Consider the following 26,138-nt stretch of genomic DNA (forward strand, 5'->3'; position numbering starts at 1 on the left):
ACGCTAAGCAACACTTTTTCTGAAAACGGGATCTGATTGGTGGAAATACCAACAGTTCATGCCATAATCCCAACAACCAACTGTTTACATTTCGATCCTACGCACAAACTGTAAGACCTTAAAGTCGACATGTCTTCGATCTCGACGATCAAACAGCTGATCACCAATCGCTTCAGTCTCATAAACGATTTCTCGAGGCTACAACCAAAAACTCCATTGTCATTGCTACTAGTGAATTTAAGGGAATGAACTTCAGGGAGAAAAGTTTGAACAAGCACCTTTGAGAGTAGTATCCTAATGGACTCGGTCTTCTTACAAGAAACATTGGTCAAAAGCAACACTTTGTCGAAATTAACTTTCGAACCACTAAAGAACGTGAAGAGGCCCTGAACAAAGAGTTCATCCTACTCGACTAAGTTGCTCAGGCTCATTCTTGTGAGGATTGTTCAGATCAAGAACGACATATCCCTGGCCAAAAAATACAGCACCGTCTATATAAAATCCCAGATCCAGGACTTCACCAAAATGGGAAAACGTTTTTTCATTTGCTCGCGGAGAGTTGAAGAATGAATGAGGGGGAGTCGTTCAACCTTAACTCGAGCAATTTTGGCGTTTGGGGCAAGCTGTGGTAGCCTTTGATCATCGTATTATCTTCCATCTGCAAACCGGAGTTGACCAATTTACTGTACACTTCTGAGCTGATATTCCAGCATGTTTCAATAAAGCGTCTCTGCAAATATTTGCGTTCAACAAGTAAAGTGCCAAAAAAATAATACTCTTCATTTGTATTGAGTGACCCAAGAAACTGTTTAAGGCCATTTATATCACGAATATTAGTGATATCAATCAAAACACTATCTTTTTCTAAACCGACAATATAAGGCGCAATGGCGCCTGAAGAAAGAGTGTTGTTACTAGCATACTTTGACTGGGAAAAATCAGAGGTGCGTGCAAATGAAGAAGTAGAAGCTAATGATGACGACTGATTAGCAGACACAATAGTTCTAGCCGCTACTTGCAATCAGATTTTGGGTGAATTTTCATATGATCTGTTTCATTCGCCGCACAAAGCCATCCTGCATATTCTATGTCTATCCATCCCACATTTATATTATAAAGTGCCTATACTTTTATCTTCTTATGTTCCTTGGCACTCAAAATAGCATAAGATGCTTTACAAAAATTAATCTTTCACATATTTTATATGACATCCAGAGCAAAAACGCTCAAAACACAGCTTGAACGCACCATTCTTTAGAGTACCATTACTCGACAACCAGACTACCAAATGGCTTCTCTTTTTATTCGAAACATGTTCTTTGAAGTCTAGCAATCAAATGGTACCATTGGTTTGGCTGTCAGGTGAAATCCATTCTTTTGACCCATGGGAGGTTCAGGGAGGTTCAGGGAGGCTCGTAAAGATGGAAAAAAAAACAAGAATTTTTCGGAATGACCCAATGTAGGTCTGATCCAACTGAAACCAGATAAGGCAATGTCTGAGTACTTCTAAGAAAAAGAAAGCGAGTTTACTAAGATAAAAAAAAGGCCAGTTCATTTGAGCATTGCTTTTAAATCTATATTCAAAGTTCATTGTACACTGTAATTAGTACAAAAGAGACCCTTTTCAATAGGTATTGACTAGCAAGTAGGTACTTCTCTATACATTATCTGATGTGCAGAGTATTTCTAGGTAAGGTCTACTATAACACTCGGCATTTCTGAGGCTAAAGAGAGCAGCTTTCAGCGTAACTAACGATAAATGACTTGTAGATGTAGGGTCTGGCATTTTAAACACCAATCTTTTCTTTTTATGCTTTAATTATGGTTTGTAAATGTTAATAAAGAGAAGACGCTGCACAAGTACAAGATCTAGTCAACGACAAGTACTGGATGTAAATTAAGAAAGACAGCATAGACGAAGAAATGTACCTACCTTTTCAACAGTTAAAAAAAGAAAGAAAAAAGAAAAAAGAAAAAGAAAAGTTGCTTGTTGTGTACTACATGATAGCAAGAAATCTAAAATTATGCATGCATAAATGAGCAGATTGAGCCTTCTGACAAGTATAAAGCTGCAGGTGTATAGATAGAATCTATGAAGTAAAAGTCTGACAAGCTCCATGGAGAAAATGTTGTTTATTCTTCACATGTATTTTGCTGTTTTGGATGCATTTACAGCAGTTCTTCGCAGCTGTTTGGCATACATTGTTACTACTTTTTCTCTTATTGTTTAAAAAAAAAAAGGCTCATACGCTAGCATTTCATTCATTCAGCGAACGTGTTTAAATGGTGCTTATTTCTCTACTTGTCACTGCTTTAAGCATACTTGCAGTATTTTTATTATTATTGCCATTTCACTGTATCTTTTCAACCTACTTTATGCTTGCGCACAAGTTAACACCAAATCAAACGGGTCACTGCTAAAACCAAGACTCAAATCAAAACAAGCTAAACCAGATCTATTCCTGACATACCAAACGCACCCACGTCTCTCTCTCTCTCTCTCTCTCTCTCTCTCTCTTTCTTTCACCGAAGACAAGCATGTAAATCGATAATTAATTTCTCTCTTTTATTATATCATTCATAACAATAACAAAAAAAATAGAAGTCTATTAGCCAGCCTTCTCCTCCTTATTACAGAGAAAGAAGACTGTTTCCAAGGGTAACCATCGTGGAGGTTGACTTCAATCTACCCTCTTCTCTATCTTACGGTGCGAGATACCACCCGACACCTCTCTTAGAAAGATAAATCCCCCTAAGAGACGCGTCTCACTGAGAGCCGAAACTCCCAGCAAGATAAACCACCCTGAGAGACAAAGCTCCCAAAGAGATAAACCGAGGGAAGACCATACCTAGCAGATGCGAAGGCCCTAAGGGGTTAATTCGACTAGTGATACAGGATAGAAGTGCGCGTTATGCAAACATAAAAGTGGAAGTGCCTTTCCCACGCAACTTCGTTTTATTTTATTTCAATCCACGTCGAAACCTGCCTAGTGCCATAAAGACAACTTGTCGAAGGATCGCTCACACCTCGTTAGCATCCTCACGGATACCTCACATTCTGGTTGACAGTGCCATCTCTTCCATACCACTTCCCAAAAGAACGAGATGGTAACAAGCGCGTAGAACCGGTAGGCACCCATAGCCCTACACATAAGCCTGCACCCAAGCAAAGACACCAGAACGTGCAATAACAAGAATCACCTTGCCTTCTAGAGAAGAAAAAAGAAAAAAAAAAAAGAATACGTCTTCCTTGCAGACTTGATATACAAAGTCCGGATTGAACTCAGCTAAGAAAATAATTGGTGTTCTGTATTTGAAAAGGCGTAATATTTTTCGTGAATTCCTTTGGCCTGGCACCTCTATCGGCGATATCTCCTCCACTCTTCAATCCTTGGATTTTGAGAGAATCAACGTCAATAAGTCTTGTCCCATTGAAGTTGAAACGCTCCTTATTATTGCACTCTCAGAGCTTTGAAAGACCCATTGGACTAATATCCATCGAAGAGAACCTTTTCTTGCCAGTATAACCTTCAGTCAAACCCTCCGGGCAGTTGGCCGCCGCGCTGCTGAAGAGACAAACTGTCTCGACTGATTCCTTCATTTCTCTTATTTCTTCCCCCTCCCTTTTTTTTCGCATGGTTTTCTTTCTTTTATTTTACACAGTTCCTGTTTCATCTTTAATTTTCTTATCTCTTATATTTTCTCAATAAATCAGTGTCGAGCACCTCTTTCTTGTAGCCCTACGGTGCTACAAAATACGTGTGGCAAGTAAAATCATTTAAGAAAAAATAAATTGAATAAAGACTCAGTTTTTGGCTATGGTGCAGTGACAAGAGTTGTAGCTATTTTTTCTTTGAGTCTATTGATATAAAAAGCACAAAAAATTTACTGCTAAAATATTGATCAAATAGGCAAAAATGTTTGCAAGTTTTTTCACTCATATCTTACCATTTTTATAGTACAATTGAGAAGCAAGCACATTCGCCAAAAACTACAGCCTCTGACGCACATTTTGAGAATTCAAACTTGCCTATACCTTTACTTTTCGTCTTGTAGCGTCAAAAAGAAGCTCAAAGAGTTGTCAACTTGAATATTTTCACGACTAGTACCCTTTGGATCAGAGGCCACTTTTTCTCTCCGCTAAAGAACACTTTAGCGCCTTTTAAACTCCGAGAACACTATCAAATACAGATATCTTGTCAACAACTATCCTCAACAATCAAACATCACCCATCGTTACTACCTCCCGAACTCTCAGCAAGATAACCGATACTAGATCCTCCAAAGCCACAGACACGAATAATATCATCGAACACAAACAAACTCTGACTCCTAAACCAATCGAGCTTTCATCTCGTCTTCTTCAAGAAAACGCTCCAGAAAAAAACACATCTCTAAAACCCTTCACAAACAAGATGGCAGCAGACAAAGTTACAGTACTTAAGAAATTCTCGGTAGTTCCTTACAACACCCCTGTAACCCGAAACAGAGCCGTCGCGCTCTCTGACACTCAGGAAACACAACCTACGAAAGAAGACATGCTTCAAATGCAAGAGCGACTTCTTCAATACGAAGCCGACAATGCACAACTCAGATCTGAATTAGCTGCAACCAACAAAACCCTCGAAGATTTTATCCAGTCGCACAGAAGACTGGAAAAGTTACTCGAAAGCTTCCTACTCCAACAACGCTCTTCATGATGATGAAAACATGAAGGAAATTATTACCGCAGGTAACGAGGCTGACTTTTCTTCGCTCAATACATTAGGAGTACCAAGAACCACCTCTAAATATGCTCTTGAACAAAAACTCCCTAGCCACCAAAAGGCATTTGCTTCTGTAACTCGTACACCTACCCAACGTAGGACGTCTAGAACAAAACTCTCCAACAGACAACTCATGTTAATTGCTCGTCCTTTCACTCCAGTATCTGAATCGCAAGGATTTCAATACTTATACTTACCCAATCGCCACCGTTTACCTCTTCGAGACATGCGTAATCGATTGCATCAACTAGGTCTTGACCATGCACGTATCCTCGATATTTATTACTCAGCTCATGGCGCGGTGGCGATCCTCGTTCATAACGACTATTTGGAGGAAGCCAAAGTACTTACCGTCAAATGTGGTATCCAAATCAAGGGGGATTTTAATCTACTACATTACTCTGTTGTCCAGAATCCGGATTTCAAAGACAAAGATGACAAAACTCGAACTATTGAAGCATACCGCCTGAACAATCAAAGAGCACTTCCTACCATTACTTACTTACGTGCTTCTATCAACAAGGCAGTGGCCCGGGTTTTCTACAAATGGCAATGGATTACACAAGAACAAATGGATCTTATCCTCAGTGACGATCGACAAGAGAGTTCCAATACAGATATGGATATGGATACCGCTGCTTCACACTTCACCGACCTAAATCAACCTCTATCTGACGCAAGTGACAACCACAACAGCACAATTAACCTTGCCGGTGAAGGTCAACCGCCTTCACCTCAATAATATGTCTCAAAATTCTGATAATAAGGATATACGCTCCTTTCTAAGTATAAATAATATGAACAATCTTACTACTAACCTCTCTCTATGCTCACTCAATTGTCGTAGCCTAGCCAAACCATCACAACTTCAAAGCAGCAGCGACTTTACACGATTTCTACGCACCCATTCCCCCTCTATTAATATTTTATGCTTATAGGAAACTCATGGCCAATCTCTCAAAACCCAACAACGACTTGATATGCAACTTCAATGTCAGGTTTCTATATGGACCAAACACTGTGGGATAGTCAGTCTCAACCCCAATATCAACATCACTCCTTACCTTATCACTTTAGACCAGAAGGTAATTTTAGCAAAAGTATCTCACTCCTCTTCTCTTTTTCCTTCATTTATGTTAGTTAATATGTATGCACCAGCAGTCAGCCGTGATCGACAGAATTCCTTTACTTATCTGCTAGAATTTTCTCCTTTCTCTGAACTTTTTGATATGTCCTCCTCTCACTCTACCACTACAATTCCATTTGTTTTTGCCGGCGACTTCAATTATAATTTTCAATTCTTCCCCTAAACCGCTTTTGATTACAGTAACATTTCCTGGATTTTTCCTCAATGGCGTTGGCTTCACCCTCTCCTATACTCCAATACATTCCATTCTTTAACCCAACCTTCCCTTCCAGTCCTTCATCTCAGTTTACATTATTTTTTTACATCTATCACTCACCCCACATACCATTAGTCTCTCCTGTTCCCTTCTTGTCGTTTATACCCTCCTACCCTAATTCACAATTACTTTGCTAACATATTTCAAGCCGCCCATTCATTACCACACAGTTTCAAATCCTGTCAAGTCCCTCTTCAAGTCTGTCTCCGTCTTCCTGTCTCTGAACTCTTCATTCATCACCCACAATCCTCTGGTCCATCTTCTCTCCTTCCCTTTATACCGCCTGATTGTCTTTTCCGCAAACCCTCTGATCTCTCCCGTCTCATTGGTTACGATCTATTCATCCACGATACTCAGTCTCTATCCATAAAATACCGCACACGCAATAAATTGACTCAACACTGTCGTATCCCCCTTCAAATATTCAAACATATCCACAAACAAAAACTATTTCTCAAATCATTTGTCCTCGCTCACCTTGAATCTACTATGATTACACCTCCCCTTAACACCTACAATATCCTTCATCCTTCTTGCCTGCAATCCTATGTCACCACACTTACATACTTTCAATCTCTCTCCTCACCACTAGTTTTCAAACCTGCACCTCCCGCTGTTTCTGGTTATAAAGCCTTACTTCCCCAACACATTCCTACACCCACCTCACCTTTTGACATTGTCCCTAATTGGAAAGCCTTTTGGTCACTTCAAATCATACATCGCTCCCGCAACATCTTGTTCCGCTTCCTACACAAAACCATCAACACTCGCTTCTACTTACATCAAAAATTACCGAAGCTCATCACTAGCCCTCAATGAATTCACTGTCCTTACTTACGTCGCAACACCATTGACACACTTGACCATTTCAACTTTCTTTGTTCAGTCAAATACAAAATCTGGTGTCAAATCCTCTCCACATATATCGATCCTTCTCTTACCGCTCCTTCAATTCACCACTTACGACAACCCCTCAATCTCCGTACCACCATCAGTCGCTCCAGTCATTCTGCATTCCCAGCCCTATCCACACAACAAATCTGCGCTAGCACATTGGAAGGTCTATGGTCCAGCCATTGGCGTTCGGTTTTTGATTCCACACCCTTCACCTTTTCTGCTGTACTCTCCATAATCAAACGCCTGCTGATTAAACAATCCGATGAATAAGAACTAATACTTTTTGACTGAAATCACTTTCCTTACTAGTTAAACTTATGCACCTTTCCCCTCCCCTTCTTATTGCACATCATACCCCTCCAGTCTTAATTATCACTTATTATGACATCTTTAGGACTTTAAATAAAACAGAAACATAGTTCCCCTACAAAAAAAAAAGATCAGTGGCCAAAATGACCATTTGTTGGAAATTGCATATTACGCCTTTTCAAATACAGAACACCAATTATTTTCTTAGCTGAGTTCAATCCGGACTTTGTATATCAAGTCTGCAAGGAAGACGTATTCTTTTTTTTTTTTTCTTTTTTCTTCTCTAGAAGGCAAGGTGATTCTTGTTATTGCACGTTCTGGTGTCTTTGCTTGGGTGCAGGCTTATGTGTAGGGCTATGGGTGCCTACCGGTTCTACGCGCTTGTTACCATCTCGTTCTTTTGGGAAGTGGTATGGAAGAGATGGCACTGTCAACCAGAATGTGAGGTATCCGTGAGGATGCTAACGAGGTGTGAGCGATCCTTCGACAAGTTGTCTTTATGGCACTAGGCAGGTTTCGACGTGGATTGAAATAAAATAAAACGAAGTTGCGTGGGAAAGGCACTTCCACTTTTATGTTTGCATAACGCGCACTTCTATCCTGTATCACTAGTCGAATTAACCCCTTAGGGCCTTCGCATCTGCTAGGTATGGTCTTCCCTCGGTTTATCTCTTTGGGAGCTTTGTCTCTCAGGGTGGTTTATCTTGCTGGGAGTTTCGGCTCTCAGTGAGACGCGTCTCTTAGGGGGATTTATCTTTCTAAGAGAGGTGTCGGGTGGTATCTCGCACCGTAAGATAGAGAAGAGGGTAGATTGAAGTCAACCTCCACGATGGTTACCCTTGGAAACAGTCTTCTTTCTCTGTAATAAGGAGGAGAAGGCTGGCTAATAGACTTCTATTTTTTTTGTTATTGTTATGAATGATATAATAAAAGAGAGAAATTAATTATCGATTTACATGCTTGTCTTCGGTGAAAGAAAGAGAGAGAGAGAGAGAGAGAGAGAGAGAGAGAGAGACGTGGGTGCGTTTAGTATGTCAGGAATAGATCTGGTTTAGCTTGTTTTGATTTGAGTCTTGGTTTTAGCAGTGACCCGTTTGATTTGGTGTTAACTTGTGCGCAAGCATAAAGTAGGTTGAAAAGATACAGTGAAATGGCAATAATAATAAAAATACTGCAAGTATGCTTAAAGCAGTGACAAGTAGAGAAATAAGCACCATTTAAACACGTTCGCTGAATGAATGAAATGCTAGCGTATGAGCCTTTTTTTTTTAAACAATAAGAGAAAAAGTAGTAACAATGTATGCCAAACAGCTGCGAAGAACTGCTGTAAATGCATCCAAAACAGCAAAATACATGTGAAGAATAAACAACATTTTCTCCATGGAGCTTGTCAGACTTTTACTTCATAGATTCTATCTATACACCTGCAGCTTTATACTTGTCAGAAGGCTCAATCTGCTCATTTATGCATGCATAATTTTAGATTTCTTGCTATCATGTAGTACACAACAAGCAACTTTTCTTTTTCTTTTTTCTTTTTTCTTTCTTTTTTAACTGTTGAAAAGGTAGGTACATTTCTTCGTCTATGCTGTCTTTCTTAATTTACATCCAGTACTTGTCGTTGACTAGATCTTGTACTTGTGCAGCGTCTTCTCTTTATTAACATTTACAAACCATAATTAAAGCATAAAAAGAAAAGATTGGTGTTTAAAATGCCAGACCCTACATCTACAAGTCATTTATCGTTAGTTACGCTGAAAGCTGCTCTCTTTAGCCTCAGAAATGCCGAGTGTTATAGTAGACCTTACCTAGAAATACTCTGCACATCAGATAATGTATAGAGAAGTACCTACTTGCTAGTCAATACCTATTGAAAAGGGTCTCTTTTGTACTAATTACAGTGTACAATGAACTTTGAATATAGATTTAAAAGCAATGCTCAAATGAACTGGCCTTTTTTTTATCTTAGAAGTACTCAGACATTGCCTTATCTGGTTTCAGTTGGATCAGACCTACATTGGGTCATTCCGAAAAATTCTTGTTTTTTTTCCATCTTTACGAGCCTCCCTGAACCTCCCTGAACCTCCCATGGGTCAAAAGAATGGATTTCACCTGACAGCCAAACCAATGGTACCATTTGATTGCTAGACTTCAAAGAACATGTTTCGAATAAAAAGAGAAGCCATTTGGTAGTCTGGTTGTCGAGTAATGGTACTCTAAAGAATGGTGCGTTCAAGTTGTGTTTTGAGCGTTTTTGCTCTAAGTACCATATAGAATTTGCAATTAATGGATCTCTCTAAAGCATCTTATATTGTCTTGAGTACTAAGAAGTATGGAGAAATAGAAAAAAATAGGCATTCTTATAATACGAATGTGGACTAAATGAATGTAGAACATACCAGATGGCAGTTTGCGATATAAAAAGTACAACAGCTTTGCTGCTAAAATATTGAGTGAATACGCAAAAATGTTTACAGGGTTTTCTGTCCATATCTCATTATTTTCATAGCACAACTGTTAAGCAAACACACTTGCGAGAAACTAAAGCTTTTGACACACATTTTGAGTATGTAAGCTTGTCAATCGCTCTATTTCTCGTCTTGTAGCATCAAAAAGAGGCTCAAGGGGTTGTCAAACAGATAATTTTAATGACTAGTAGCCTTTGGCCGAATGATCATTTTGGTCCAAATCGACTCCAAAGGTACCTCGTATATTAGTAGACATGGTCTGTAGGTATTTGGAGCATTCATGCGTGTATAAACAGGCTTTATGCTATCTTTATATGCATAAGAATAAGAAAGAAATCTGCATGAATTGATGCCTCTTTTTTCTTTTTCTTTTGCTGTTGAGGCATGTATTTGCTTGGACTTTTTGCTACATACATTATTTATACATTACCAAGTTATGTATCGATATATAATATCTTATCAAAATGCACTTGACCCACGCTAAACAAAAGGATCTTTGCTTATAAAAAAAAGCCAAAATGTTGGTAAATTATACGACCAGCTATTTCGGTTCAAATTTCTAATAGAGATTGCTTATGCTTTCATGTTAGGTATCTCATAAGCTGTTTTTCTTTTACTCATCGTTTAGTTTTAAGGAATAGACACATACTCTTTGAAGGATCAAGCAATTCACTGAATAAATTGGAGTACTTTAGATAGAGATTGATGAATTTTTACTTTGCTTGAACCTCATGAGGATGCTATTCTGGTCCAAATCAACTCTAAAAGTCTGTAGTTATTCACAGCATTTATATGTGCATAAACAGGTTTTATACTGCTTTCATATTGTCCAAAGAAAAGAAGATGCTACGTCTTTTTTTTCGTTGTTGAAGCATTTGTTTACCCGGTGTCTCTGTTATATGAATAATCAATGTGCTCTTAAACTGTTTATTCAAATAAAATAGCCCGTTGAACTACATTCGACCCATTGATCCATTAAGCTCGTGAGTCCAATAAGTCTGAACTGTTTGATAATCATTCAGTTGAAATTTATGACCTGCGGGATTAAATACGAGAGCTTTTTCAGGACACAAAATGCGAAGAAAGCTTCAATCAGGTCCCTCGCACTTTGTGTCCTAAAAAAGCTCCCGAGTCTGATTGGCTACACAGAAAATTGGCGCCCATCGAGCAAGCATTTTTATACCTTTCTTTTTTATTCTCGAGAAAAAATGAATAAGATGCTAATAAAGACACTGCTTGTGTCTTTGGTAACAGTATCTGTAAGCGACGCTTTTTATTTACCAGGTGTTGCACCACACGACTATAACAAGGGAGAGTTGGTCACTTTGAACGTTAATACACTCACACCGAGCAGTAACCAGCAGGTCAAGTCTGTCATCTCATATGACTTTTATAACGAACAGTTTCATTTTTGTAAACCTAAAAACGGGCAGCAAGAACAATCCGAGAGTATTGGCTCTATTCTCTTTGGCGACCGTATCTTTAATTCAGCCTTTGAGGTAAATTTATATTTAAGGCTTTGTTGTTTATTTTGATGTTAGTTGAAAATGCAAGAACCTGAAGAGTGCAAGTTATTGTGTCAAGTAGACAATATTCCATCAGAAGATGCTAAATTCATTAATGAGCGCATCAAAGAAGGATATGCTTTTAATTGGGCTGTGGATGGTTTGCCAGCTGCTACAGAGGAAATTGATGTACAAACAAATGAAAAGTACTACAACATTGGCTTTAAATTAGGTTCTGTGTATAACGATGTTGCTTACTTGAACAACCATTATGATATCAAGATTCATTACCATGTCACTTCGCGCGGTTTGTCTCGAGTTGTTGGTGTCTCTGTTGATCCATATAGTAGAGATACTCCTTCTAGCCACCAATGTTCTGAAGGACTCAGCCGATTCCATCTAGCTGAAGATGGCAAAGGAAGAGTTGTTTACACCTATTCCGTCAATTGGATTGTAAGTAGAATATACATGGCACTATCGTTGTTAATTTGGGTAATAAGCCCTCAGACACAGTATGGGCTACTCGTTGGGATGGTTATCTTCATGTGTTGGATCCTTCTATTCATTGGTTTTCTTTGATCAATTCTATCATTATTGTCTTGTTCTTGACTGGTATGGTTTCCATGATCTTATTACGTGCTCTTCATAAAGATATTTCAAGATACAATGCAGTGGATGCTCAAGAAGAAGTACAAGAAGACTATGGTTGGAAACTGGTCCATGGTGATGTCTTTAGACCTCCTCAACGTCCTATGCTTTTGTCTGTCTTGACAGGTAGTGGTGTTCAATTAATGGCCATGACAGGCTTAACACTTGTTTTCGCTGTATTTGGATTTTTATCCCCTTCTAATCGTGGTTCACTTGCTACTATGATGATTTTGTTCTTTATGATCTTTAGTTGCTTTTCTGGATATACTTCTGCTCGTATCTATAAGATGCTTGGTGGTGAATCATGGAAAGCCAACATGTTCTTGACTGCAACCATTGTTCCTGGGTAAGATGGGTCTGATTCCTTAATTAGGACTAATTATGCTTGTGATTAGAACACTAGTAGGTGGTCTACTCGGCCTCAATTTCTTTTTAATCTATTCGAATGCTTCAGGTGCTGTACCTTTTGGTACCATGCTTGGATTAGCAGCACTTTGGGTCATTATCTCGTTTCCCTTGAGTATTGCAGGCTCTTATGTCGGCCTTCGTAAACCACGCATTGAGAATCCTGTTCGTACAAACCAAATTCCTCGTCAGATTCCAGACCAACCTTTGTATATGCGTGCACTTCCTTCTATTTTGATGGGCGGCATCTTGCCCTTTGGTGCTATTTTCATTGAAATCTTCTTTTTATTCAACTCCATTTGGTTCCACCGTATCTATTATGGTATTGGCTTCTTGTTCCTTGTGTTTGCTGTGTTGATCTTGACATGCTCTCAAGTGGCTATTTTAATGTGTTATTTCCATATGTGTAACGAAGATTACCATTGGTCTTGGCGTGCTTTTTTGACGTCTGGTGCCACAGGTTTCTACGTCTATGCCTATTCTTTCTTGTATTATTTCACAAAGCTCAACATCAATACCTTTACAAGCACTGTGCTTTATTTTGGATATTCTTCTCTTATCAGTGTTTTGTTGTTTATTATGACAGGTATACTCATTTCTTCAAATGCAGTATTGACTCTTGTTTTTTATAGGATCCATTGGTTATCTTTCTTGCTTATACTTCTTAAGGAAAATATTCGCAAGCATCAAGGTCGACTAAATATGGTGATTCCATTGCGTATACTACGCTAAAAATAGCAATCCATGGAAGGATAATTTATTGACCGAATAAAATTTATATATCTCAAAAAAGTAGATTCCTTTCTTTTTCTGTCACCATCGTTGTTATTATTGTTACATGTCGAAAAAGCAAGACATATCACTTATTGTCTTATCCCATGGATTATGGGGCAATAAGAACCATATGAAATATATTGAAAACCAAATAGCCAAACAATACAATGACAGTGTTCATATTGTAAGCATAAACATGACATGAAAAGATACTTACCTCTCAAAAAAAAAAGTTAAATTCAAGCGTGAATGAAACCAAATATACGTATGATGGTGTGGATATTTGTGGAGAAAGATTAGCAGATGATGTAGGTCACGACATCAATTGGTTTAGCAAACTCAATCATAGGAGTATAGGTTGAATCGATGATTGTTCGATTAGGCAAAGAGGGGAAAACGGTCAAAAAGATCAGCATGATTGGTTACTCATTAGGTGGGTTGATTGTACGATATGCTATCGGTGTCTTGGGCCAAAGAAGACTGTTTGATACGGTTGAGCCTGACGTAATATAATAATTGATATAATGGTTGCATAAGAACTCATGATTATTCTTTAGTATTTCATCACATTTGCTACACCTCATATGGGTGTCAAAGTACCTTCTTCTAATGCTTTTAACCGTGTCTTTAACTTTATTAGTGGAAGGTTAGTATCTCGGTCTGGAGAACAATTGCAACTACTCGACACATTGGATAAAAAAAGAAACATGCCAGCATTAGAAGTGATGTCTGATCCAGGTAAAGAAGAACATATATACAAAAGGCTGTATTTATGAGTGTATTTTATTAGAACAAGTCTATTTTAAATACTTGTCCAAATTTAAGACAAGAAGAGTGTATGCAAACATAGCAAATGATCGTACTGTGCCTTATTGGACGGCAGGCATTGAAACATTGGATTGCTTTTATGACAGAAAAGGAAAACTAGACATGTAAGCAAGTTCATTAAGGCAAACAAAAAAAAACTCACATCAACTATAGTATCATGGATGATAAGTACATGTCGCTTATTACAGCATTTGATGCTCGCGGTCCTAATTATAAAAAGAAAAAGAGAAAGACACCGATCAAAAGATATGCTCTTCAATTGCTTTTCTTTTGTCTCTCGCCCATTTTATTGCCTATTTGGCTTACCATTGTTCTCTCGGTGATTGGCACGCAAGGACTTATCAGTCGATATCGTACTTCTCGACTATTGAAACAACAAACTAAACATCCAAAACCAGCCGAACTAAGCAGACAGCCAAGTATAGGAGATCAATATATTGATGGTGGTATCTTGGCTGGTGCTTTAGATATCGTAAACATACCCGGTGAAAGTGATTCACCTTTAAATCAAGATGATATAGCCAGTAAGACAACCATCAGTCCATTTGATTACAAGATCAAGCCAGGAAAATCTTTAGAAAAAGACTTGAAGCCATTGGCATTGGACGAAACAACAAAACGTATTCATCAAAACTTGAGTCAACTTGAATGGGAGCGAGTCTGGGTTTATATCAGAGGATTTAATGCACACGGAAGTATTGTCTGTAGACAAAAAATGTATGCCGCAGAAGGCGGAATGGCTACTATACAACATTTCCTAGATACCACATATCTCTCTTTATAATAAAGCACCTTTTTTTTTATTAATGGAATTTTCCAGGAACAACGGGGAGACTAGCTGAAAGGCCACCATCAACAGCAATGAATTGGCCATTGACATAAGAAGCTTCATCAGAAGCCAAGAAGGCAACAACATGAGCAATCTATAGAGTATGAGATACAATCTGCCATTCTTTTCTTTCTTTTTACCTCTGAAGCAACACCGTATCTCTTTGTAGGGTTCAATTGGCCAATTTTATGAGCAGAGCCTCTTTGACGAGCATAATCAAAAGTGGATTTAGTCATACCAGTTTCAATCAAGCCCTATGATAAAATGAGTCGACATAAACGTCAAGCAACAGACTTACAGGACAAATAGCATTCACACGGATATTAGTGCCAGCAAATTGGAATGCACTTGTTTGGCATAGGTTAATCACACTAGACAAGACATGCATGAGTGACAATGTTGATATATCTACTATCTCTTACGCTGCTTTGGAAGCAGAATATTCAGGTGAACCAGCACCAGAGCGGATACCAGCAACAGAAGCAGTACAAATAATAGAGCCTCCTGTCTCTTGTTTACCACCACCCAACTTCAACATGGCTTCACCAGCATGCTTGACAGCCAAGAAGCAACTTAATGCATTGATACGCATCATTTCCATAAATGATTCAGCATTTTCGTCTTGAAGACGAGTGCCTGTAGCAACACCAGCATTTGCAAAAAACACATCCAATCTACCAAATTCGGTCAATGCATCGTTGATAATACTAGTGACAGCAGAAGTGCTGGTGGCATCTACAGCACGAGGAATACATTTGACTTTGTATGTGCTTTCGATTTCTTTAGCGAGTTCTTCAAGGTTGTTTAGCGTTAAATCAGTCACATAAATTGCCTTGGGACCACGCTTAGCAAGTGAAATAGCAGTAGCACGACTGAAAAAGAAAATTACATGAGAATCTTTACTATGCAAATCATTTTTGATTTACCCAATACCGTGAATAGAGCCAGCACCTGTGACAATACAAACCTTGTCTTTAAGGGCAGGACTGACGTTAGTCAAGTGGCCCAAGAGCTGAGTAACGCGATCAACAGCAGAAGTCATAAGTATAAAAAGAGAGAAAAGAAATAAAGAAAAAAAGAGAGAGACACACTTTTTTATTCAATAAGCGTGGTATTATTCTTTAGTCATAAATTTTACATAAACCATGTGTAACATGTCTATTCTTCCTCTTCATCGTCTGATGCAGCCTTAGTATTGAATTTAGTTTGAACAAGACAAGCGTCAGGAATAACACCTTCAGGGTTCAAATAGTCATAATCAGGTCCAATATGAGCATCTAAAGATGTCAAATAACCATCAAAAACATGTTCGTGATTTTCAGCATCAAAGATTTTCTTGTAAATCCATTCCTGCTTGAAAGCTTCAATTTGGTCCTTGTAGATATCAAAGTCAATTTCAGCACGCTCTACTTCTGTTGCTCTTGAACGCATCTTTTCGTTATAGACATTAAAGATAGGACGTTCTAATAAGAGACCAAGAGCAGGTGCCTTGGGAATATTGATGCGGTTTTCTTCAAAGGTCTTGGGGATCAAAGAGAGTGGCGTTTTTGAGCGAGTTACCAACATGGCCATTGCTAATTTATCTTGAGCTTTATGCATCTCTTTTGATATATATATATATGTATATACTTACAAATCATTTTTCGAATTTGGTGCAAAATAAACGATTGTCCATGTAACTTAATACTGACCCATTCTGAGCCATCAATATAAATAGGGTCTGACACTCTGATACTCATGATATAACGTTGTGCACTCTTGTCTTTGAATGATTTACCATTGGTATAGTTGTGGAAATTATGTGTGCCTTCAAAGTAAGCCAAGGCTTGCTTAAATGTAGCAAGTTGCTCAGGAGTAGCTCTGTAGTCATGTCTTTGTTGAATCAATTCTGGAGAGCTGCGTGTGGTGTATTTAATGACAGGTTCAGAAGTACGGTTATCGCAAAGCACAATGTCGTTATCAAATGTAGGTTGATCTGTGATAACCTTCTTTTCAGGCGCCATAAAAGCACAGGTAGGCAACAAGTATTCATACACCCGAGCGTCACACAAGTTCTTTGCATGGAAAGAACGAATCACAGGAACATAGCCCCAAACACGAATTTGAGGTGGCAAGAAAGAATTGATGCGTTCAACCACATCATAATCCTCGGGAATCTGCATCTTGAGTGATAGCAAATTGCCAGCAGCATGAACACCTTTGTCTGTGCGTGCAGCTCGCATCCAAGCGGATTTTCTGGGATCATCCGAATTATCTTTAGAGATAGCATTGGCCTTGCACATAGCTTCAAACAATATGCCCTCGATAGAAACAGCAGTTGGATTACTAATTCGTGTTAGCTCAACTAACATATATTATTCAAATAACATACATTTGCATGCCTTGGTAGCCAGTGCCATTGAAGCCTACCAAAAGGGCTACTTTCTTTTTAGGAATACGAGGTTCCTTGGGTCCTAAATGTTCAGGTCTTTGTTCAAGCTCGCCTTGGTGGCAGTGCTTCTTTTTCTTGTTTTCTTTGCCTTTGAACGGTCTCTTTTTTTTCTTGCTATTTGTCTTTTCGAGATCAGCAGGAGAAGCACGCTTCATACTCTTCTCCTCTATGACGGTTTTCACAGTCGTTTCTGTGGTTGTTGTGGTGACTGTTTCAGGTTTGGGTTTGGAAGAGACTATGCCCATAGCGTATATATACAAAAGAAGGTGACAAGGAAAGAAATAAATCAAACTTTTTTTTCTTTTTAGCCGGCAAAAAATTTTAGAACCACTGTCTCAATGTAGTTGGCCAATCAAAACTGATGAAACGAATGTGCTTATTGTTAGAATAAATTCAGAATGATCTTAATGATTGATTCTCCCTTTTTTATCATGTTAAATAGAAGAGAGAATGGTATCTATGTATAAGTCATTTCTTGCAATACAATAAGCATGTCTTTAGGGCACTAAGATGAACTGATAAAATCAATCGTGTTCACCGTGACTGCATTTGCGGTTTCCATTGCATTCTTGTTCTGATCGTCCCCGCCACATGAGTGGTTAGAAACCGGGAAACAGTGTCAGTTTTCTTTTTCTTTTTTTTCTTCTCTCCATACTTTAATATGAAAAACAAAGGAAGAGCAGACTTACTGTATGACTGTGCACTTTGGATATTTAATGTCATGCTCGACGTCTTTTTTCGAGAAATAAGACCGAGAGGTTCACACAAGATCCCAGCAGAAGGCCCACTTATTTTTGTAGCTGCACCCCACGCCAACCAAGTAAGAAGAAGCATAGTGTTGTATCTAATTTCCTAATTTGTTTTGTTAGTTTGTTGACCCCCTTATTGTTATGCGTGAATGTAATAGACGAGTATCATTTCTAATAGCTGCCAAATCTATGAAGCAAAAAGGCATTGGGTTTCTTGCGAGTCTTGTGCACCCAAGTAAGGCATACATTGTTGATGGTCTATAGACTGACTTGTTTCTCTAGTTCCCGTCATGCGACCTCAAGATTTAGCAGAGGCTGGTATTGGCCGTATTTATTTGTTGAATCCCAAATCAGACCCACTTCGTATTCATGGTCTCGACACCAAATTCACTCAACAGTTTCGTCCTTTAGATACCATCATTCTACCTCGCAATGCTGGCAAGTTACAAATCGAACAAGTCATTTCTGACACAGAACTTGTGATCAAATCTGCTCCTAAAGAAAAAGAAGCTTTAGAGCACCTGACAAAGCAACAAGGCACTGCCTATAAATGCTTACCTCATATTGATCAAGATGGCGTCTATGAGCGTGTCTATGAAGAATTAAACAATGGACGCTGTATCACCATTTTCCCTGAAGGAGGTAGCCATGATCGGAATGAGATGTTACCTTTTAAAGCAGGTGTCACTATCATGGCTTTAGGTGCTATGGCTAAATATCCTGGTTTGGATGTTAAGATTGTCCCTTGTGGCCTAAATTACTTTCATGCACACAGGTTCCGTTCTCGTGCTGTTATTGAATTTGGCAACCCTATCACTATCCCTGCTAACCTAGTTGAGCAGTTCAAACAAGGTGGCGACTTGAAAAGAGAAGCTTGTTCAAATCTGTTGGATACTATTTTTTGTGCATTGAAAGCTGTCACTGTCAATACAGCAAATGACCAGACATTAATGGTGATTCAAGCTGCTCGTCGCTTGTATAAACCAGCACATCGCAAATTGCATATTGCTCAAGTGGTGGATTTGAATCGTCGTTTTGTGATTGGATACAACTTGTATAAAGACGATCCTCGTGTGATTGATCTACAGCAAAAAGTGTTGGCTTACAACCAGTTACTCAAGTATCATGGCTTAAGAGACCATCAAGTACCCGATATCAACTTGAGAGAATGGAGAACGTTTTTCTTGTTGTGCTATCGTTTTGGTGTGTTAGTTGTATGGGGTTTATTATCATTTCCAGGGTAAAATATGTTTGTCATGTCAATCAGCACTCATGTTTCTTTTATGTAGATCTATTCTGAATTTGCCTATTGTTATCACCGCAAAGGCTCTGAGTGCTAAAAAGGCTAAAGAAGCATTGGCTTCTTCTAGTGTCAAGATTGCTGGTAGAGACGTATTAGCTACATGGAAATTTTTAGTCGGCCTTGTATTACTACCTACATTGTATGGTTTATATACTTTAATTGTGCTTTGGATCTGTCTTCAATCTCATCTATCTTGGATTCAAACCATTTTTTATCCCTTCTTGACATGGACTATGCTTCCTTTTGTAAGTTATGCATCTATGAGATTTGCAGAAAATGGAGTAGATGTGTTCAAGTAAGTGGTGCTGATCAACCACGATCTTTATCTGACTGTATTTCTTAGATCACTTCGTCCTTTATACCTTGCCTTGGTAGATCCAGACAGCACAGCTAACCTGCGCCAATTAAGAGAAAAGCTGTCTCAGGATATTACCAAAGTCATCAATGAAATTGGTCCCAATGTCTTTAGTGACTTTGATCCTGACAATGTGTTCAGAAGCGACAATACAAGCAAAGAATCCGTTTCTGAATTAGCTGAAGGTGGTAGAACCTTCTCGCAAATCGCAAACGAGTTCTTAACAGACACAGCAAGAGCCTTGTTGGATGATAGCAAAATCTTCAATTGGACAAAGCAAGACTCGGACTCAGATTCAGAAAATTTGCTTTACTTTTTAGACAAAACAGGCTACACAACTGCCTCTGCTAGTGAAGCAGAGTATTCCAATATAAAAATGACACGTAAAAAAGCATAGACGATTTATTCAATAGTACTTCAATACTTTTTTTTAAAAAAAAAATAAACTTTGTATTTATTTATTCAACAGTTTGGCTTGCATGAAATGTCATTCCAGCTTGAGGGTCTTGAGAAAAGACAGCACCTTGATAAGGAACATAATAAGGGGTAAGATCAAATGTCTTTTCAGGCTGTTGAATGATACGGAAAGGGACAGATTCATAGATACAGTGGATAGTTTCATTACCATAGTTGACCATGACACGATACTTGTAATAGCCCGAATAGTCTTCTACCTGAAGAGGGAAAAGGACTGAGCCAGAATTGCCTTTAAGATAGATAGCTAGAGAGTCAATAGATCTTAGTTGATTGGATAGGAGATTTTTTTCATGTTTTACCGATATTTTCAGCAATCACTTGTTCATTAGAGTTTGCAAAGCTCAAGACACGAATACGATAGATCGAATTGGGTTCTTTACCAGGAACAAGCTGTGATTGATTCACAGACCATTTGATTTGTTGAATGGAAATAGCTTCAAAAGCAAGATGATCAAGCACAGGACTCTCGATCTTGAAGCCTTTGCAATAATCAGGGTTGGGATGACCTGCATTATATCCATATATCCATTCATATACAGGAACAGTAGTATTTATTTTAGGCGTGGTGCCAGAGGCATTGACACTCTGAGTGGGTTGAGCAGTAGTTGAAATGCTTTCTTCAGCAAGAAGGAGAGTACCACTCACGATAGCGCCGAGAACGAGAACAATTACTTTCATCTTGAGTTAGAACACAATAGAAAATAGTGGAATATATACTTCTATAAGAGCAATGTATATATATACACCTTTCTCATATATCATTTTAACAGACATGTTAAAAATAGGCCAGGTCAAATGTTCTTAGTAGGCTTTGCAAGATCCAAGAAAAGATATGTATTAATAAACAATGCTTTAAAAAGACCAAACCATGCAGACATGATTGATAAAAGCAGATATGAAAGCCTTGCTTTAAACAAATAAATCATAGTCATATGAAGTTCCTCTTTTCTTTTTTTTTAAGCCTCAATAATAGAAAAGGTTCGTAGATTATGCTCGTTACAATAGGTGATATCTTCAAGAGATCGCTTTTCACATGAGGAGCCAGCATTAGAAAAGACACATTATTTTTGACTTGATTAAAGGAGTCAATACCTGTTAGACTTGTTTACATTCAAGATTCTGCTTCTCAGCTTATTTTATTCATTGAAATATCATAATACTAATTCGAGTAAGCATGAAGGGCAATTGAGAAAAAAAAACTCAAGCAAATTTCTGCTATTGTTCTTTAAAGAGTTTTTCGCAAATAAGCTTTACTATTAATATCAAAACATGGCTTTCTCTATTATATGAAAACTTGATATATTCAAGTTTATGGCGGCCAAAAGTGTGATAACAGATCCTGAAGCAGAGTTATGAGTTGAGTAAACCCAGAAAAAAGTAAAAGTAACTTCATTCAACTAGTACGGAATTGTTATTTTCTAGATATTTAATACACCCCAAACATATAACCGAATATTGCGGTTGCATAAAACACTATCTGCCTCACCATAGACCCAAACATAGAGCAATTTGGCTGTAAAAAAAGGGGGTTTATTTGTATTTTCTTTTAGCAAGGTGTTATCTCAATAGATGTTCATAATCTATTTAGATAGAGTTTGTTGATAATTGGTGATTCATAAGCTTGTTTTTTTTCTAGAGGAGGCATTTATTGCCGTTCCTTATTGTTGATTCAAATACGTTTCATTGTGATATCACTCTTTTGGGGGGACATCTATGTAATGTATCACGTGATTTATTTAGTGTACTTTATACTTTTTTTTTTTCTTCTCACAACTTAAACATGAATTACAATCAAGGTGAATCTGCTAGTTATCAAGGAGGTCAATCTACCGGTTACCAAGGTAATGCTGGCTATAGCAATAACAATAACAACTATGGTATTTATTTGCATGAAATTTGACGAGTACTTAATTGATTTAAAGGCTATCCACCACCTCAACAACAACAACAATCGTATGGATTTCCTGAACCTCAACAGCAATCGTATGATTATCCTAGCCCTTCTCATGGTTATCCTCAACAACAACAACAACAACAATCTTATGGTTATCCTGCTCCTTCTCAAGGCTATTCTCAACCACAATCATCTTATGGTTATCCTCAACCTGATGGTGATGACCGTGCCACTATTGACTCTACTTATTCTAACATCATGTCCAACATGTCTGGTCATCAACCTGCTCAAGACCATGAAATCCGCGCTGCTCAAGAATCCTATGAACAAGTGATGCGAGACCCCAGTCAAACCAATTCACCTGATGCAGTAGGTAATGCTGCTGCTGTACATGCACTGCAGCGATCTCAACAAACAGGCGGTGGTATGGCTGACATGATCAAGATGGCTATGGAACAAGCAGCCAAGATGTTTGGTTCAGGTCATGCCAACAAGAATGACACTGGTAAGTCCCAAGCCATTCAACAAGCTGCGATGATGGCCATGAAGTTGTACATGTCCAAGCAATCCAATGCTGCTGGTGGACATGGCGGTAGTAGTAGTAGTAGTGGTGGTGGTGGTAGTAGTGCTGCTATTAGTAGTTTGTTAGGTATGTTGATGGGTGGTTCCAATAGTGGTCAACATCAGCAACAACAACAACAACAACATAGTTCTTCTAGTGGTGGTGGTGTTGGTGCTATGGTAGGATCTCTTCTTTCAGGTCATGGTAATTCTAGTCAACACAGCAACAACAATCATTCTTCTTCTGGTTATCAGCAAAACAATAACAACTATTATCCTCCTCCTCCTTCTTCTTCTTCTGGTCATCAGCAAAACAATAATAACTACTATCCTTCTTCTGGTCAACAGCAGAATAATAGTAACTACTATCCTCCTCCTACTTCTGGTAACCAACAACAACAACAACAACATGGTACTGATTTTGGTGCCATGGCTTCTCAGCTAATGAACAAAATGTTTAAATAAATATACTCAGATGTACACATGCTTTTTATCCATTTTTATTATATGTGTCTAAAATAGAGGGAATAAATAAATACTAAAAGGGTGTTTTACATCAAGACACAACACTTGTCAGAAGCAACATCAGGAGCATCCTGAATGCCAAATTGATCATGCCCCCGTGTTTCTTGTTCTTTGTTATATCTACGAATATCACGAACAACTTCAAAAAAGGCGTCATCAACATGAATTCTTTGTTTTGCAGAAGTCTCAATGAATTGACACCCAAATGTCTTTGCTAAATCTCGGCCTTCTTGACTAGACACTTGTCTGTCTGTCTCTAAATCACACTTGTTGCCAACCAATACCATAGGAAAATAATCACGATCCTTTACACGACAAATTTGTTGATAAAATGTTGAGATTTCTTCAAATGACATACGGGATGTAATGGAGTAGACTAATAAGAAACCTTCACCATTTCTCATGTATTGTTCACGCATAGCACTAATAAGTTTAGTTTAATATGATATAGATATCAATTACCTGTATTCTTCTTGACCAGCTGTATCAAGTACATCAAGCAAAGCAGTTTCTGAATCAATGACACATTGCTTGCGGTATGAATCTAATAGTAAAAAAATTTGTGTTACATTTGTATATATTTATATATTTATATATGTATATAAAATTTACCTTCAATTGTTGGATCATATTCATCCACAAAATGAGACTGAATAAACTGGATAGTTAAGGCTGATTTACCAACACCTTATTCAACTGTATTTAGTTTTTTTTTTTTTTTTCTCGAGATGATGATGAAGATTACATACCACCGCCACCAACCATAACCAGCTTGTATTCACGTACAAAAGAAGAAGCTTTAGACATAGTATAGAGTTAGACCGAGATAAGTGTAGTTATATATATATATATATATAAATAAAAAGAAAGAATAATAAAAAAAAAAAGAAAAAAAAAAGGATCACTCCATAAGGCAGTTTTTTTTTAAGCGGCGTTTTTATTTCTTGGATTTTATTGAGTTAAAGAAAAATCATAGGCTTTGAATGCTTCTTTAAAAAGTGTAGCATTCTCTTTCTCTTCTTCTTCTGTCTCACTACAAGCCTTCCAATCTTCTCTTTCAGGTAAACCTAATACAGTGGCTACTACCAATCTAGAAATAGAGTATCAGTATCTATCACTCATTCACAAGCCTTTTTTTTTTTTCTTGTACCTTCCAAACTGTAAATTAAAGCGTTCTCTAGGCTGTATTACATGCACTAAAGATTGACCATTAGGTAAATCCAGCTTAAAATAAGGAATACGAGGGTTTTGCTACAAGTAATGAGCATGACTGTATTGAGTTGATTTCACTTACAGGCACTTTATCCACCCATTCAACCTGATGAGCAGCAGCCAATTCTCTTGCGACTCGTTCCACTTGATCTGCTTTGTCTTTAGGAATAGGAACTACTTGTAAATGAGCATGGGATAAACCACGCTGAGAATCTCTTGAGACTTCAAACACAACCATGTCTTGATCATAAGCATTAAATAACTGACGAAGACTGCTCTTGTACTTGACTAATTCTGTAATGACATCCTTTTGTGATTCTTGTGGAACAAGTCCAAATGTAGGATAATGTGTAATGGGAATCAACAAAACATGACCTTTGCCTGGTACACCTCCTTGTGAAATCACAGGTCCCTTGGCAAGTGTCATGTAGAGTTCATTTCCAATCGATACAATCAAATGCTTCTCTAGTTTTGGATTTGCTAAGCAAAACCAACAAGAATCCACTAAAAAAAAAAAAGAAGAGAGGGTATCAGTATGGTCTATATTACGTGATACTTACAGGTAGGCTTGGTTGTATGAGGGCATTGATGCACAAAATGATCTGATCCTTGACAGTGTTTACAGACATAACCTTCAGGAGGAGTTGTGTTGCCCATAGGACAATCTTTAATAAAATGACCTTCTACTTTACATCGTTTACAGACATAGCCAGGAGGTGGTTGACTGCCTTTGACTCGCTTGGCTTCTTTGGACCAAAAGAAGCCTTGATCTTCCTCTTGATCCACCCATTTGCGTTTATTTGACACAAATGGACATTCTGTTGTATTGTCTGGTAAGGTCTCTAATGCCTCTTTAGGTAATTTTGAAAGGGGTACTAAATTAAACGCATAAAACCACTGGTCGAGATGTTAGATGCGCCATATGCTCATCCTTTCTACTTACACGCTGCTTTTCTGTATTCAAGACATGACCCAGACCAATGAATCGAGTGACATGTAGTGCAGGTCTTTCCTCGGGTAATCCAGCCATGATATTCTTGTAAGGCTCTCGCTCATAAAACTGAGGATGAGAAGCAGCGAAATGATACCGAGGTTTTAAAGCAGTGGCTAATTCAGCTATCCAAGGAGACGAATCAGATGGATGAATGGGTGCTTGACTGAGATTGTCAATCCCTTCAGGCCATTGATAAGACAGCAGTAAGTCCACGCCAGGTGGTGAACTGACAGGTATGTGAGTCAAGCATAATTTCTGTACATCGGCTTGTGTATAAGCAGAAGCAGACGATTCGGTCTCATTTGATTGGCCTGAAATAAATGCAATTCGAAGTCCTTCTGATGTAGTCAAGACACCTTGTTTACCGAGATAATACAGGTTGGGACAAAGTTCTCCGTCAGTTGCTTCCAAGTGCTTTTGTACCATGTCTGGAAGAGGTTGGCTGCCATTGATAAAATAAGTGGTCAATGGAACTAAAAAAAAAAAGAAGACATGAATGATGAGTTATTGCAAAAACAAACTTACTATCTATTTGGTGATGTAACAAGGCATCAATGGATGCTTGAGGTGTGTCCGCGTCAAAGAAATCACCTGTGCACAAATGGACATGAAAAGGACCGTATTTTTCGTGTATTTGCTTTACTTTGGTAAACAATTCTTTAAATTTACCATAGGTAGAACCTGTCACAAGACTAACAAAGAAGGGAAATTAGGCATTGCATGACTCCATGATGCTTACACTTTTATATTGTCCTCTGTCATGATCTATACAAAAAAAAAAAGAAAGAAAGAAAAAGCATGAACA

At 38.2% G+C, this 26,138-nt stretch overlaps 11 protein-coding genes across 11 annotated transcripts; 6 read left to right on the top strand and 5 right to left on the bottom strand.

The window, feature by feature from the left end:
* Window positions 1–4,908: 4,908 nt before the first annotated feature.
* Window positions 4,909–5,385, top strand: B0P05DRAFT_460126 (uncharacterized protein; the record flags this gene model as incomplete). The annotated part of the gene is made up of 1 exon (XM_051573998.1): window positions 4,909–5,385. A coding segment is annotated over one exon (477 nt), but the record flags the coding sequence as incomplete, so codon positions are not given.
* Window positions 5,386–5,757: 372 nt separating this feature from the next.
* Window positions 5,758–6,988, top strand: B0P05DRAFT_592569 (uncharacterized protein; the record flags this gene model as incomplete). Its single annotated transcript, XM_051583004.1, has 2 exons — window positions 5,758–5,851; window positions 6,318–6,988. The coding sequence occupies 2 exons, from the start codon at window positions 5,758–5,760 to the stop codon at window positions 6,986–6,988; spliced, it is 765 nt and encodes a 254-aa protein (XP_051429244.1).
* Window positions 6,989–11,037: 4,049 nt separating this feature from the next.
* Window positions 11,038–13,187, top strand: B0P05DRAFT_519827 (uncharacterized protein). Its single transcript, XM_051575750.1, has 5 exons — window positions 11,038–11,342; window positions 11,385–11,801; window positions 11,849–12,342; window positions 12,392–12,987; window positions 13,034–13,187. Exons 1-5 carry the CDS (start codon window positions 11,052–11,054, stop codon window positions 13,099–13,101), a joined length of 1,866 nt encoding a protein of 621 aa, XP_051429245.1. The 5' UTR covers window positions 11,038–11,051; the 3' UTR covers window positions 13,102–13,187.
* Window positions 13,188–13,195: 8 nt separating this feature from the next.
* Window positions 13,196–14,816, top strand: B0P05DRAFT_565656 (putative serine esterase-domain-containing protein). The gene is made up of 6 exons (XM_051580977.1): window positions 13,196–13,359; window positions 13,409–13,483; window positions 13,533–13,679; window positions 13,733–13,913; window positions 13,966–14,107; window positions 14,157–14,816. The coding sequence occupies exons 1-6, from the start codon at window positions 13,240–13,242 to the stop codon at window positions 14,785–14,787; spliced, it is 1,296 nt and encodes a 431-aa protein (XP_051429246.1). The 5' UTR covers window positions 13,196–13,239; the 3' UTR covers window positions 14,788–14,816.
* B0P05DRAFT_519832 (uncharacterized protein) lies at window positions 14,807–15,899 on the bottom strand (the record flags this gene model as incomplete). The annotated part of the gene is made up of 5 exons (XM_051575751.1): window positions 15,759–15,899; window positions 15,255–15,704; window positions 15,131–15,203; window positions 14,973–15,086; window positions 14,807–14,926 (listed from the first exon to the last, which is right to left on the bottom strand). Exons 1-5 carry the CDS (start codon window positions 15,872–15,874, stop codon window positions 14,807–14,809), a joined length of 873 nt encoding a protein of 290 aa, XP_051429247.1. The 5' UTR covers window positions 15,875–15,899.
* Window positions 15,899–17,591, bottom strand: B0P05DRAFT_565663 (pseudouridine synthase). The gene is made up of 3 exons (XM_051580978.1): window positions 17,204–17,591; window positions 16,466–17,157; window positions 15,899–16,406 (listed from the first exon to the last, which is right to left on the bottom strand). Exons 1-3 carry the CDS (start codon window positions 17,506–17,508, stop codon window positions 15,991–15,993), a joined length of 1,413 nt encoding a protein of 470 aa, XP_051429248.1. The 5' UTR covers window positions 17,509–17,591; the 3' UTR covers window positions 15,899–15,990.
* A 194-nt stretch (window positions 17,592–17,785) lies between these two features.
* Window positions 17,786–20,156, top strand: B0P05DRAFT_565666 (uncharacterized protein). Its single transcript, XM_051580979.1, has 5 exons — window positions 17,786–18,083; window positions 18,133–18,247; window positions 18,295–19,252; window positions 19,302–19,610; window positions 19,659–20,156. Exons 1-5 carry the CDS (start codon window positions 17,925–17,927, stop codon window positions 20,065–20,067), a joined length of 1,950 nt encoding a protein of 649 aa, XP_051429249.1. The 5' UTR covers window positions 17,786–17,924; the 3' UTR covers window positions 20,068–20,156.
* Window positions 20,051–20,949, bottom strand: B0P05DRAFT_519841 (uncharacterized protein). Its single transcript, XM_051575752.1, has 2 exons — window positions 20,447–20,949; window positions 20,051–20,391 (listed from the first exon to the last, which is right to left on the bottom strand). The coding sequence occupies exons 1-2, from the start codon at window positions 20,823–20,825 to the stop codon at window positions 20,129–20,131; spliced, it is 642 nt and encodes a 213-aa protein (XP_051429250.1). The 5' UTR covers window positions 20,826–20,949; the 3' UTR covers window positions 20,051–20,128.
* A 978-nt stretch (window positions 20,950–21,927) lies between these two features.
* Window positions 21,928–23,067, top strand: B0P05DRAFT_592576 (uncharacterized protein; the record flags this gene model as incomplete). The annotated part of the gene is made up of 2 exons (XM_051583005.1): window positions 21,928–22,024; window positions 22,070–23,067. The coding sequence occupies 2 exons, from the start codon at window positions 21,928–21,930 to the stop codon at window positions 23,065–23,067; spliced, it is 1,095 nt and encodes a 364-aa protein (XP_051429251.1).
* A 17-nt stretch (window positions 23,068–23,084) lies between these two features.
* Window positions 23,085–24,000, bottom strand: B0P05DRAFT_519844 (ras-like protein 1). Its single transcript, XM_051575753.1, has 4 exons — window positions 23,877–24,000; window positions 23,740–23,814; window positions 23,590–23,671; window positions 23,085–23,550 (listed from the first exon to the last, which is right to left on the bottom strand). The coding sequence occupies exons 1-4, from the start codon at window positions 23,932–23,934 to the stop codon at window positions 23,154–23,156; spliced, it is 612 nt and encodes a 203-aa protein (XP_051429252.1). The 5' UTR covers window positions 23,935–24,000; the 3' UTR covers window positions 23,085–23,153.
* A 44-nt stretch (window positions 24,001–24,044) lies between these two features.
* Window positions 24,045–26,115, bottom strand: B0P05DRAFT_565673 (CwfJ C-terminus 1-domain-containing protein-like protein). Its single transcript, XM_051580980.1, has 7 exons — window positions 26,073–26,115; window positions 25,859–26,025; window positions 25,283–25,806; window positions 24,900–25,236; window positions 24,422–24,843; window positions 24,278–24,378; window positions 24,045–24,217 (listed from the first exon to the last, which is right to left on the bottom strand). Exons 1-7 carry the CDS (start codon window positions 26,093–26,095, stop codon window positions 24,079–24,081), a joined length of 1,713 nt encoding a protein of 570 aa, XP_051429253.1. The 5' UTR covers window positions 26,096–26,115; the 3' UTR covers window positions 24,045–24,078.
* Window positions 26,116–26,138: the final 23 nt, after the last annotated feature.

The sequence above is a fragment of the Gilbertella persicaria genome, assembly GCF_025201335.1.
Source record: "Gilbertella persicaria strain CBS 190.32 chromosome Unknown B0P05scaffold_82, whole genome shotgun sequence".
NCBI lineage: Eukaryota > Fungi > Mucoromycota > Mucoromycetes > Mucorales > Choanephoraceae > Gilbertella > Gilbertella persicaria.

Excerpts from the sequence above, each read along its gene's own strand:
- B0P05DRAFT_565656 (XM_051580977.1), top strand. The coding sequence starts at position 13,240 with ATGTCGAAAAAGCAAGACATATCACTTATTGTCTTATCCCATGGATTA. Across the intron at positions 13,484-13,532 it reads GAGAAAGATTAGCAGATGAT|GTTGAATCGATGATTGTTCG; the intron begins GTAGGTCACGAC and ends ATAGGAGTATAG. Across the intron at positions 13,914-13,965 it reads AGAAGTGATGTCTGATCCAG|AACAAGTCTATTTTAAATAC; the intron begins GTAAAGAAGAAC and ends GTATTTTATTAG.
- B0P05DRAFT_565666 (XM_051580979.1), top strand. The coding sequence starts at position 17,925 with ATGAAAAACAAAGGAAGAGCAGACTTACTGTATGACTGTGCACTTTGG. Across the intron at positions 18,084-18,132 it reads CTGCACCCCACGCCAACCAA|TTTGTTGACCCCCTTATTGT; the intron begins GTAAGAAGAAGC and ends TTGTTTTGTTAG. Across the intron at positions 19,611-19,658 it reads AATGGAGTAGATGTGTTCAA|ATCACTTCGTCCTTTATACC; the intron begins GTAAGTGGTGCT and ends TGTATTTCTTAG.
- B0P05DRAFT_519844 (XM_051575753.1), bottom strand. The coding sequence starts at position 23,934 with ATGTCTAAAGCTTCTTCTTTTGTACGTGAATACAAGCTGGTTATGGTT. Across the intron at positions 23,672-23,739 it reads ATATGATCCAACAATTGAAG|ATTCATACCGCAAGCAATGT; the intron begins GTAAATTTTATA and ends TTTTACTATTAG. Across the intron at positions 23,551-23,589 it reads GCTGGTCAAGAAGAATACAG|TGCTATGCGTGAACAATACA; the intron begins GTAATTGATATC and ends TAAACTTATTAG.
- B0P05DRAFT_519827 (XM_051575750.1), top strand. The coding sequence starts at position 11,052 with ATGAATAAGATGCTAATAAAGACACTGCTTGTGTCTTTGGTAACAGTA. Across the intron at positions 11,802-11,848 it reads CCTATTCCGTCAATTGGATT|CCCTCAGACACAGTATGGGC; the intron begins GTAAGTAGAATA and ends TTGGGTAATAAG. Across the intron at positions 12,343-12,391 it reads ACTGCAACCATTGTTCCTGG|AACACTAGTAGGTGGTCTAC; the intron begins GTAAGATGGGTC and ends GCTTGTGATTAG.
- B0P05DRAFT_519841 (XM_051575752.1), bottom strand. The coding sequence starts at position 20,825 with ATGAAAGTAATTGTTCTCGTTCTCGGCGCTATCGTGAGTGGTACTCTC. Across the intron at positions 20,392-20,446 it reads AGTGATTGCTGAAAATATCG|CTATCTATCTTAAAGGCAAT; the intron begins GTAAAACATGAA and ends TTGACTCTCTAG.
- B0P05DRAFT_565663 (XM_051580978.1), bottom strand. The coding sequence starts at position 17,508 with ATGGGCATAGTCTCTTCCAAACCCAAACCTGAAACAGTCACCACAACA. Across the intron at positions 17,158-17,203 it reads GGCTACCAAGGCATGCAAAT|TAATCCAACTGCTGTTTCTA; the intron begins GTATGTTATTTG and ends AACACGAATTAG. Across the intron at positions 16,407-16,465 it reads CCAAATTCGAAAAATGATTT|CAATGGCCATGTTGGTAACT; the intron begins GTAAGTATATAC and ends AAGATAAATTAG.
- B0P05DRAFT_565673 (XM_051580980.1), bottom strand. The coding sequence starts at position 26,095 with ATGACAGAGGACAATATAAAAGT. Across the intron at positions 26,026-26,072 it reads ACAGAGGACAATATAAAAGT|TCTTGTGACAGGTTCTACCT; the intron begins GTAAGCATCATG and ends CTTCTTTGTTAG. Across the intron at positions 25,237-25,282 it reads TGAATACAGAAAAGCAGCGT|TGGTTTTATGCGTTTAATTT; the intron begins GTAAGTAGAAAG and ends CATCTCGACCAG.